General features: G+C 36.3%; 1 protein-coding gene across 1 annotated transcript in view; it reads left to right on the top strand.

Moving 5' to 3' along the window:
* The first annotated feature begins 285 nt into the window (after positions 1-285).
* LOC132562626 (uncharacterized) overlaps positions 286-12,862 on the top strand; it is a 36,941-nt gene continuing 24,364 nt past the window's right edge. Inside the window, exons 1-11 of the mRNA XM_060227413.1 lie at positions 286-381; positions 500-655; positions 3,398-3,514; positions 3,764-3,850; positions 4,312-4,467; positions 5,346-5,465; positions 5,721-5,798; positions 6,525-6,680; positions 7,339-7,458; positions 9,534-9,620; positions 11,429-11,596. Coding sequence (XP_060083396.1) covers positions 286-381; positions 500-655; positions 3,398-3,514; positions 3,764-3,850; positions 4,312-4,467; positions 5,346-5,465; positions 5,721-5,798; positions 6,525-6,680; positions 7,339-7,458; positions 9,534-9,620; positions 11,429-11,596 — 1,341 coding nt within the window. The remainder of the gene's footprint in view (positions 382-499; positions 656-3,397; positions 3,515-3,763; positions 3,851-4,311; positions 4,468-5,345; positions 5,466-5,720; positions 5,799-6,524; positions 6,681-7,338; positions 7,459-9,533; positions 9,621-11,428; positions 11,597-12,862) is intronic.

The following is a 12,862-nucleotide window of genomic DNA, read 5'->3' as shown; positions in this document are numbered from 1 at the left end:
GTTTAAATCATTATTTCAGTTCACCACCAATTATATATCCAGACAGTTTGACATCCATTTGTTCAGTTCAGTTGCAAATTGATTACACACTTCTAAAAGAATTAGTGTCAGAGTACTCAGGTGTCGGTGATAAAAAGTTTCACTGTTGGTCAAACAGCTGAGAGATAAAGACAATGATAAAATCATGTTCTCTTGATAGGAAAGCCAGGGGTTGGATAAGGTCACCCTGAAAGAGCGATAAGAACACCGGCTACATGAATTTATTTGAGACGTCTCTTTGGGGCAATGGCGGCCTACAGGGAAGTCAGGAAGACAAATATTTGCTTAATTTTTTCTTCCATTTATACAATACTATTTGCCGTCCATGGAGTACAAACCCAAGTGAGTAACACTACTGACACAAGGTCAGACTTTTTATATCATGTTAAGCCAATGTGACGTCGGTACAATTTGATGTTACAGTCAAGATATTAATGCAAAATTGCCTGAAACCTGACAGGTCGGTCCACCTGGACATCAGATGCCGATCAACATGAGTGACCCACACCTGCACGCATCGGTGGATGCAGTTGTTGATGTTATCAATCGAGATCGAGGCTTTGCTGAAAACCTCCAAAGACAAATTTGCCAGACCATAGAAAACGGGACAATGCAAGTTAGTTGACATTTTAAAGATTTACACAAGTATCCTGCAAACAGCAGCATGCATTCAATTCATTTCATTACTGTACGATATGCATATCCGGCATAACAATGAGCCTAACATACTACAATAATACATTTTATTAGGTGTATACAATATGTATGATGTTGTGGATAATTGTTTTTATTTCTGAAAGGTTTCATATAAGCATACCTGAACATAAAGCTCAAAACACTTTCGTTTAGACACACCCTCATATCAGTTAACGTTGTTTTCCTCCTCCTACTCCTGATCATCGACAGCAGCTATACCTATACTGCCACCATCACCACCACCATCATCATGATGACATCAACACATCATTAGCATTAACCTGAAAGATTCTAACCAAGAGGCAAGACACGACATTTCAGAGTTGAATTTTCTGTATGCTATGAAAAAAATGTACTTAAGTTTCACTTTCAGAGTTAGAAATGATCCCAGATAGTATCATCTTGATGTACTTGCTTGTTATGGCGGGAGTCTCTTAATTTTAAAAAACTTAAGTTCAGAATTTTTTAGTGATATGAAAAAACCACATACTATATGTTTTACAAATCCTTATTCTTAATATAAAGTTCTCCCTTAATTATGAGAGTATTTTGCTGTTTATCGAACATAGAATATCTTTGAGAAGGTTTCCCTGCTCGTCGACCAACTCACAGATAACGAAAATTATAAAATCATTTTCTATTTCAAGGTTTTGTCGTTTGTTCTTGAATATAGCAATGTTAACCAGTAGATCAGAGAGGGTCAGTCCCTGCTATAAAACGATGTTAACTGGTAGATCAGAGAGGGTCAGTCCCTGCTATAAAGCGATGTTAACTGGTAGAGCAGAGTGGGTCAGCCTGAGCTATACAGCAATGTTAACTGGTAGAGCAGAGTGGGTCAGCCTGCGCTATACAGCAATGTTAACTGTTAGAGCAGAGTGGGTCAGCCTGAGCTATACAGCAATGTTAACTGGTAGAGCAGAGTGGGTCAGCCTATACAGAATGTTTACTGGTAGAGCAGAGTACAGCGTTGTTAACTGGTAGATGAGAGAGGGTCAGTCCCTGCTATACAGCAATGTTAACTGTTAGAGCAGAGTGGGTCAGCCTGAGCTATACAGCAATGTTAACTGGTAGAGCAGAGTGGGTCAGCCTGAGATCTACAGCGTTGTTAACTCATAGATGAGAGAGGGTCAATCCCTGCTATACAGCAATGTTAACTGTTAGAGCAGAGTGGGTCAGCCTGAGCTATACAGCAATGTTAACTGGTAGAGCAGAGTGGGTCAGCCTGAGCTATACAGCAATGTTAACTGGTAGAGCAGAGTGGGTCAGTCTGAGCTATACAGCAATGTTTACTGGTAGAGCAGAGTGGGTCAGCCTGAGCTATACAGCAATGTTTACTGGTAGAGCAGAGTGGGTCAGTCTGAGCTATACAGCAATGTTAACTGGTAGAGCAGAGTGGGTCAGCCTGAGCTCTACAGCGTTGTTAACTGGTAGATGAGAGAGGGTCAGTCCCTGCTATACAGCAATGTTAACTGTTAGAGCAGAGTGGGTCAGCCTGACCTATACAGCAATGTTTACTGGTAGAGCAGAGTGGGTCAGCCTGAGCTATACAGCAATGTTAACTGGTAGAGCAGAGTGGGTCAGCCTGAGCTATACAGCGTTGTTAACTGGTAGATGAGAGAGGGTCAGTCCCTGCTATACAGCAATGTTAACTGTTAGAGCAGAGTGGGTCAGCCTGAGCTATACAGCGTTGTTAACTGGTAGATGAGAGAGGGTCAGTCCCTGCTATACAGCAATGTTAACTGTTAGAGCAGAGTGGGTCAGCCTGAGCTATACAGCAATGTTAACTGGTAGAGCAGAGTGGGTCAGCCTGATCTATACAGCAATGTTTACTGGTAGAGCAGAGTGGGTCAGCCTGAGCTATACAGCAATGTTTACTGGTAGAGCAGAGTGGGTCAGTCTGAGCTATACAGCAATGTTAACTGGTAGAGCAGAGTGGGTCAGTCTGAGCTATACAGCAATGTTAACTGGTAGAGCAGAGTGGGTCAGCCTGAGCTATACAGCAATGTTAACTGGTAGAGCAGAGTGGGTCAGCCTGAGCTATACAGCAATGTTTACTGGTAGAGCAGAGTGGGTCAGCCTGAGCTATACAGCAATGTTAACTGGTAGAGCAGAGTGGGTCAGCCTGAGCTATACAGCAATGTTAACTGGTAGAGCAGAGTGGGTCAGCCTGAGCTATACAGCAATGTTAACTGGTAGAGCAGAGTGGGTCAGCCTGAGCTATACAGCGTTGTTAACTGGTAGATGAGAGAGGGTCAGTCCCTGCTATACAGCAATGTTAACTGGTAGAGCAGAGTGGGTCAGCCTGAGCTATACAGCGTTGTTAACTGGTAGATGAGAGAGGGTCAGTCCCTGCTATACAGCAATGCTAACTGGTAGATCAGAGAGGATCACTCCGTGCTCATAGAATTAATCCTTTTGTTTTAAATTATCTAATTGTTGACACTAATCCATTATCTTTTTGAATGGTCTCTCGAATATAAAGATCAATTAAAACTGTACACACGAATTAAGATCGTCAAAACAAAATGGCTACTCCCGTTTGATTTTATTCTCCACATTTCTGCGTTTATATATGTCACAATGTAACTATTCTGACTTGTATGGCGTTTCAGGAGAGATTTTATGAGACTTGGAGATTTTAATTTGGGTGTAATTTGATTAGGTCGTCGATGGGGAGCTTTTCAGACTCCGTTTAATATTAGCCGATTCTGTCTGTACGAACGCAGAAGCCAATGAAAACAAAACGTCCAGTGATTGTCCAGTACTGTCACCAGGGAAGGTTGGTAAAACTTTATCATTTAATTGATTCAATCATTTACTTTTTAAAATAATTAAAGGTTAAAATAAAAGAGATAACCTTGCGGTAACACAGGACAATATCAAGTTAGCTGTACAGTGTTTTGCACACGTACACCTTTTTGATAACCTGACAACTCACTGATTACAATACTATATATCCTAATATGTATCACTCGACACAAAATTTAGTCATTGTTCTGTATCATTTTTTTTATTTTGAAATGTAAAGAGAAAACGTTGTCAGACTGCCGTTCTTTACAATACCTGGGAAGATCCGGGGATAGACGTTCTCTCCTATGACTGTGAAGATATACAGGTAAGTAACTTACACACCAAAAAACAAATAAAGTTTTTTTTTATAGAAACAAAAACATAAAAACTACAAATTATGACAATATAATTTACAGTTTTTCCATATATAATATATTACTAAAACGGATTCTATATAAAACTGAACCAAAACATCAAGCATTCTGTCCAACTTGCTGAAAGCTTGGATAGAATTAACCAGTGGTTAGTGAAAATGTAGAATTGTTGATGCAGGTCGGATTGGTATTATTTGAATGTGAATTTTACCGTGCAAGTCCTTGTTACCCTAACCGCTGACTGACTCTAATTGAACTTTCAGTAACTGGGACCTGGCCAACTAAGTTTTCCATTAAGTCTAGGATTTCTAAAGTTTTAGGTTTTTTTCCATTCAGTGGTATGAAATTAAATTCTTTTTAAGTAGATAAATTTTAAGAATGTGTTGAGATCATATGATAATGTTTCCACTAGCCCACTCCACCTGGCGAGGAAATGCCAATCAACAAGAGCGACCCAGGTGTAGCGATGTCTGTCCACGCTGTGGTCATCAAGGTCAATAATAAACGAGGTTATGCCGACATGATCACCCGGGTTTCCTCTGGCGGGAAAACCGAGGGTACCGTCCAGGTAGGTCATATCATTTACCAACAAAGTAATTAACTTTAATCTTAATGTAGCAGTAACTCTATCTTAAGGGGGAAACTTTCCAGGGAAGTGACATAATTCACTGTATATGTGTACACTGTTTCACCAGGATTGGAAATCAAACTCACGACAGACTTCTACATCAGCTGTTTATCTTGACCTACTCCTTCAATGAAACAAACATGGTTAGCATTCCATCAAGCGGTATGATAAACGTGATAATTTTAATATCCCTATTGTGAATATTCGGGAAGCCTGGATTGCAAATTTCTGCATCCCCAACCTATCGTGTTTACATGTCGCAGTTAATTCGGTATTCAAGGGCATGTTCCCATTATCACGATTTCGTGCAAAAAACCGCAAAACCTAATGACAAACTATTATTACAGGATTTCAAACATGCAGTTTGTGCGTAAGAAGCTGGACGTGTTTAATGCTCGGTAATTTGCCTGTTAGTTACTTTGTTGCATACCTCATTTTAGAAAGTGACATTATGGGGTGGCCAAGATTTACATGGTGTACTCTTCCGCAACACCTCTTCTTACTCTCTTTGTACTTTTTCAGGAATGTCCGTGAACATTGTTATTTATGTTCATATTTTACCCTAGTTTTATGGAGTTTGAGTATCAATAATAGTTATGTTGATATGTTGGTATTTTCTTGAATGTTTATTCTGTCAAGATAGGCTACATTAAGCTGACTTAAAAAAAAGAAATTGCTCTGGTAAATAAGATAATTATTACTGTCACTAGGAAGGATGTCCAGATAAACGAGCGGCGGAAGAAAAATGACATGATATTTCTCTATGGTGGATGTTGATGACGACACTGATCACTGTATTGACATATATCTCGTTGTAGATAACTGATGGAAATGTATACCGTCTACAGTTTACGATCGGAGATTCTGTATGTAATAATAGTATAGTCAACTGGAACGCCAGCTCCACAGACTGTCCGCTGCTGCGCCCAGAAATGAAGGTGAAATAAGAAGATATCAATTTCTGTTGTATCGGCCTCGAACAACGTCATGTCATGTTTATAGAATTTAATTATTTTGTATGGAAACATCGTAACATGATATTTCATGGTTGTTCTCTCTGAATGTGTCAAGTGGGATATTGTCCGTCTATTTTGCCTATTTTTACACTATATACAATAGCCATTTTTATCCATCATCACAATGTTTAATCAGAATAATATCAATATTTTTTTAAAATTTTTACACGATTTTAGCAGCGGAACTGCAATGCGACAGTGATTTATAAACACTGGGAACTCCCACTGGTCAATGTGACGGAATATAGCTGTGAGGTAAATCTTGAACATTACAAACTGATTTCTTGCTAAATGATGAACAAGAAGCAGCTAAATACAATAAAAAGAATGCAAAAAAAAAAAACAAAAAAAAAAAACAAAAAACAAACACAAAAAACAAAAGCATTTTTGATGTTATGTGATATACATTGAGTTATGGGTCAAGTAATTTCCTTTTAACACATAGGAAAAAATCACTAAAAAAGGGCGCAATAAGTAATTAATATCCTAATATCTGTATACAGCAGAAAAAGCTTGTTCAACCATTCAACGTAATTTTTTCACGAACAGTTTCACAAAGCATTTTTACAGTAAATAAGTTAACCTATTATCGTGTTTATAGGTTGGTAATTCACATGTTCCTTATTATTTGTCATCTGGATTGTGGTGTTCTTACACTTTATTAATAAATTAACAAGTCGTTGAGAAGCTATAATTAGATCCATCATAATTAAGAACATATGCAGGGATGAAACATTTGAGGTTCGATATATTTATTTATGCTTTTTGACTTCTGTAGTTCATTAGAGATAATTAGAAGTTTGATTCGGCCTTTAGTGTTTTGTACTTGTGATAAACTCTGTGCAACCCCGTAAAACATAATAACGATTTACTATTGATAAATGGCAACACTGTTAACCAGAACTGCAGTATCTATTAATGAATCTAACAAATGGATGTATACATAAATAAAAAATCGCATACTTTTCAATCCTATTTCAGTCTCCTCCCCCCGGGGATCAACGTCCTATTTCAAAGAACAGTACTGACGTTATCCAGTCAGCGGAAGCTGCTATATCCATCATTAACTATGACAGAGGCTACTCGAATGACACCTTCCGGCGGATTCTGTACAGCATAGAAGGCGGCACAGTGCAGGTAAATTAGAGAAGTTATACAAGAGGTTCCTGTAAACAACGGTTCACATATCGTGCGAGGATAAATATGGTCATATACGTCTATTTTCAGTATGGTAAATAGTAGTGTTATGTATCAATCATTCTAAGTATATAAACGTTGACAGAGAAAAAGTAATTCTTACCAAAGTACTTTTTTGTACCATACAATTACTGGAAAAAGTGATGTGATGTTGTTTGGTATTAAAAATTAATCGAAAAAACATATCAGTAAGGTTAAAAAATGAAGGCAATTTGTTGATCTGTGTCACATTAATAATAAAGGTTTTAGAGTTTGACATGGTCGCATTTATGCTGATTAGTTTGTATGAAGGCAGATGTTGTCGTATGAAGCAGAAGACACCTACTCCCATGGAACACATAATCTTGTTTTCGTAGTACATTTCATGAAGTATCCTTGTAAATTTTTTAGTTAAGATTTTGTCCTAGTTTCATCGAATTTTATTTGGAAATAAGTTTCTGTAGACATGAGCGTGTTTTCTGTGTATTTATACAGGGACAATGATATTTTGTGATGTCTGGGATGTAAAACTTAATGAAAAACTCCCATGTATTTCCTCCTCTACCAGCAGAACACGAATCAGTTTGAAGTTGAATAATCAATCTGTTGTTATTAACAGGTTACCGATGGCGAACTATTCAGACTGCTTTTTACTATTGCCGACTCTGACTGTAAAAACATAGAAAAGAACTTTAACGCCACATCTGCTGTGTGTCCAATACCTTCGAGCCGCCTGCCTGTGAGTACGTCCTTGGTTTGGCAGATTTCATGTCTAATTTCGTTTAGTATAGCAAAGATTGTACAAAAGTGACGCACAACTGAACATCACCTTTCAATGCAAATTCAGAGTTACATAACGTAGAGCCAAACATTGAATTAAACTACACCATACAGCTGTTTCATCCTTCTAGGACTCGTCGATGATTCTAAGGGCCTGAAATTTGTAGCCTCAGAGGCGATTGAAGAAAATCTCAAGTGATCGAGAGAGAAGTTAAAACAGATCTGTAGCATCTTATTAGACCGCATTACTTATACACAATGCTCAATAAGCCCGGTGAACGTTTCTCCTGTTTCTTGTGGAATTTCAGTTAAATAACTAGCTTAGCCAATATAGACTACCATGAAAACAAACTCTGTGATGTGCTATCCTTCTATCTGGTGTTTAGATTATACATATCGATGTTCAGAAAATTGTTAGGACCATTACATGCACATCAGTGACAGTAGTGTTTGATTACTGACAAATGATAAATTAATGATAAATGATAATTAACGATATTTTCGTTTAATGAAATTTCATCTTAAGATAGTATGACAATAATCTTTAACAGTCTAATCCACGATGGAAAGGTCCTTGCAGCCCTTTTGTTTTGACACGACTTAGAAGTCAGAGTGACCTACATATCAAATCAATGCGAGATTCGTCAAGTGGTTTTTTTTTCAGGCAACACCGATAACAAAATTCCATTGAAAAATCTACGACGACTGCTTACTGACTATTTTGTTTTTCTGATCAGAACAGAAATAAAAAAAGCACAACTAGAGACCAATGGAACATTCAAGTGAAATTTGAGAAAGGTCCAACAAGTCCTTCTTAAGAAATTACGGTAACAATTTCTCAAAGTCAAGATTGAGGTGGTCACCTCTAAGGCAGTTTTGTTGATTAGTACAATGATCAAAAAGGCTTACCTAGGGATCAAGGGAAAACCTCCATATGGCATTGGAAAAAACCTGATATTGCTATCTGTCAGCAATTATATTTTTGTTTGTTATTACTTATCAGTCCCACTATCAAAACCACACAACAAAGGACTAATTTTTAGATGGACACTTGTCTGACACGGTTTTTTTATTTGACCAGCCCAAATATCAACAGTGCACAACTAGGGGATAAGGGTTATCTTAATGTGAAATCTAGGAAAGATCGGTTACAAGAATAGTTTAAGGGTGAACTCTAGGCGATCTGATCTAATAATGAGGACTTAAACAATATTGTGAGTAGTTTCATAGCGCGTGGCAGCTGTCTTTCCCTACTACTTGTGAGATAAGATTATCTCGCTTGTTTTGTACCTATTCAACAATGTCTTTCTGGCGCATAAGCGCAAAGATGGGTGGTAAATTAATCGAATTAAAGAATTTGGAAATGAAAGGTATTGAGAAATGTTTATACAATTTGGAGGCAATATTGACGTCACCTTAAATAATATTTTGTTACAGATTGTCAGTCCTACGGGAAACAAATTCTAAGAATCGTTTACCTTATCCAAACCATATCATCTTCTTTAGTATGTGAGAAACTCTTTTCAAAGATAGAAAATATCGTGGGGGGGACCTCGTCAAATACCCGTCCCCTCCCATCCACAACTAATAAAGATTAGTTAGGCCTTGAGTTTAGATATCCATATTTAATCTCAGGCGAAAATCTAGTTTCAATAACATCTGACAGACCATTGACTGCTATTAATATCATACCTACCAGATATCTGTGGAAACCCAAAACACTATGGTGGTATTGCCGATATGGTGTTTTTAAAAAAATATCCTAGTTCCTGACACCATCGTAAAAAATAGTGATTAATTACAAGTACCATATCTGACTACATACTTTAAGATTATGATAAACTTGACTATGATGTATTATACATCAACGATTCATACTATGATCATTATTTACAAGGAACAACACTTTGTAATATATTGTGTTATAGCAAACACTTTATTTATTATACTCTTATATACAACATTAAGCCTGTTACAATGTTGCATCAATTTATATCATAAACAATATTGAGGTACTTTTTGTTGATATTTCAGGTACAAAGATGTGAATCTGAAGTCTTGGACAGAAACTGGCTGCCGAACCGTTGGCTCATACAGAAATACAAATGTTTTAATATACCGGTAATATTTTAGCGAGCTAAGCAAGCTCTAAAGATAACAAATGCAAAGAAAAAATTTTTTTCACTCATTCTATCAGTCGTAATATTGTGAGAAGGAGTGGAAAGTCCCAGTATTGCTTTGGCCATTGACCGATAGCACCATGGCGACCATGACAGCTATGTCCCTAGGACTCCTAGAAGTGATAATTCTTTCGGAGCACCTCGCCCCGATTTGTTTTGTATTTTTCACCTATCAAATAGAAAACCCTACGGTCGCTATGACATTATTCCTATTAACGAGATGACATAAATCTGTATGTAAAATGACTACTTAGTATTGGAATGACATTGATCTATGTGTTAGTTAATCGCTGCTTTGTTCCCGATACAATGTATGTTGTGAATTGGTGGTCTTGTCATTTATATAGAATGCGTAGTCAATGTCTTAAAATATTAGCTGTGTTCGAGTGAGGTTGAAGGAAGACAAAAGAGAATCGCCACTTTTGTCTTTCTGTCTCTAGCCAAAATGAAGCGTGTATATCTAAGGACACTGATTATGTATTCTGTTTTTCCTGAAACATTGGTTGAAAACAAAACCATTAAAAATTCAACAGCTTTGTTGTTCAAACTTAACGTTAACGTTTCGCTGAATTTTGCTTGGTAATTTTGTCAAAGCAATTGCTCTGCGCAGAAATATAGTTCCAAATCTCAACTGATATGACAACGGTTTTCTGAATTTTCGTAAAAACATTTGTTCTATTCAACATATGGAATCAAAATGTATGTTTGTTCTGAAACGAAATTTAAAACCAGATGTATTCGTCACTGCCGAATGCAGCAAAATTATATGTACCAGGTTTATTCCGACAATGACAGCACCATTTGCAGGATAAAAACCTATACATTATTATTTTTCAAAAGTATATGTTTATAGTTATAGAAAAAACATGGTAGTTGTGGTTTAAGATGTAACTTCTAACTGCCGAACTTTGACATTTGTTGGTTGGTTTGACATTTTTAAATCAATTATTTCATTACGCTGTGTTTATTAGAATAGAAACACACTAGATTAGTTACAGCTCTTTCTTAGTGCCAACTCGTTTTTCTTTGTCTTGGAAACAACTTATTTACAGCGTTTGTTTATCAACATATTAACCATTATGGACTGCACTTAGCTATTATCAAACACATCTACTCGATAGATCGCCCGGGACATTGGTATCCCGTAATTGAATGTAATTACAGACAGCTTTAGGTCTGGTTTTCTGTAAGAATCCTCATAAAGTTTCCTGAAGCGGTTTAAATACAATTCGTGAGGTTTAGTGATTGCACTGATGTTTTCAATGTGAAACAATTCATTTTCAGTCTGATTTAGTATTGTATTAATGTGAATAACTTTATAAGGAAAGTCAGTTCTAAATTAAGATAATTCGAGAACACATTATTTAAATACCTGCTTCTATTTTGTAATTAAAATGAATTCATGGCATATAAATAAATCCCAGAAGTTAAACAAAATATCATGCAATTATATATTGTTCGAAACAATAACACAAAATTGTACTTTGAATAAAATATTATGATATTTCGATAATTTATGGATTTATTCCTTGGTAACGATTAAGTTCCAAGCTTGTCAAGGACATGTTCTATGTAGCAAGACAGACGGATGGTCAATAATTATAATGAAACTAATACCATTGGTTGACAAACAATTTTTCTCCACACAAGGGCCGCTAGAGAAGCATAAACTTTAAATTCTTTCAAATGAAAATTGATATGGCTACTTTTAAGATTTTTTTTATCATTAAGTCTATTTTCATCACACAGCCTCCGCCGTTACCACCATCCCCGTCTTCAGTAAGACCGATCAATAAAGATGACCCAGGTGTCATCGCTTCGGTCGATGCAGCGGTCAACAAGATCAACGAGGTTCGTGGGTACGCGGATATCATCACCAGAGAGTCACTAGGAGAGGTCGTTGATGGAACTGTCGAGGTAGAGACATGGGCCGCTTTTAAGTATGATATGAAATGGAACTATAATTATACGGTATTTGAACATAATGGCGATAACTACTAAAATCATATGGTATTTCGACAAAACAGCAAAATCGACTAATAAGACCATACGGTATCCCAACACAATAGCGATAAGCACTACTAAAATCATAGGTAAATAACTAAAATCAATATTATATCGTATTTCAACACAAGGGTGATAACTACTAACATCATACAGTATTTCAATACAGCGGTAATAACTACTAAAATCATACTGTTTTTCAACACAACGGCGTTAACTGTTGAAATAATACGGCATTTCAACACAACGGCGATAACTGTTGAAATAATACGGCATTTCAACACAACGGCGATTTGTCAATTCTGCTTTTACGTTATCTGTTATATTAGAAAGGAATGCGAACTCCTCTTGTAGTAAACGAAATATAAAACCAACTCTCGTGTAGATTTCCGTGATATCTAAGCACGAACTTGAACTAGTGTTACATGGAATGATTTGTGAATGTTGGATAATTTTTCTGTCTTTACATTATGAACGTTTATTTGATTTTGATGATGTAAAGACATGTTACGTCATGAATGGAAATTCTCGCAAGAATATGGTAACCCCATCTTAATTTTCGTCCATAATTTGACTTTAAAATAAAAATATAATTTTTTTCGCAATATCTCATTAAAAAATCTTAAATATGTTTTCATATCATATATGATTTTATGAAACTTGAGGTTTTACCTTTTTTGTTGAAGGGGGGCAAAATAAATAAATAAGACCCCTTGCATAAAATTTCGCAATATTTCAAAAACAATACTCAGGTAATTCGTTGCTCTTTCGTACGCAAGCCACACGGTAGCGGTTTCAGCTTCTATATTAGCTTTAGTTTTTACAATCTATCAATAGACATTAATAAACACAAACTCACATAATATACAAGTTCGCATACTGCACACACAAAACGCGTTCATAATTAGCATAACATACATTGCCACATTCATTCATCATTAGTTTCACTCCATACACACAAACGCAATTTTATCCTTTCTTCTTTTAGACGCTAACGTTAAATATTTACCTATATGGCTTAATTCTTTAGTATTTCAACATTTATAAGTTGTATGAACTTAAACATGCTTGGACGATTGGTATAAAAGGCCCGGTAACTTTCGATGAATATCTGAATAAAATGGACACTTGATTACATTTGGTACTCTTCTTCGTTTTCTCGATTATTACAAAATATAC

The sequence above is a fragment of the Ylistrum balloti genome, unplaced genomic scaffold, assembly GCF_031769215.1.
Source record: "Ylistrum balloti isolate Yb309-2 unplaced genomic scaffold, AGI_CSIRO_Ybal_v1 Utg369570, whole genome shotgun sequence".
NCBI lineage: Eukaryota > Metazoa > Mollusca > Bivalvia > Pectinida > Pectinidae > Ylistrum > Ylistrum balloti.
This window is presented reverse-complemented; position numbering and strand designations above follow the sequence as displayed.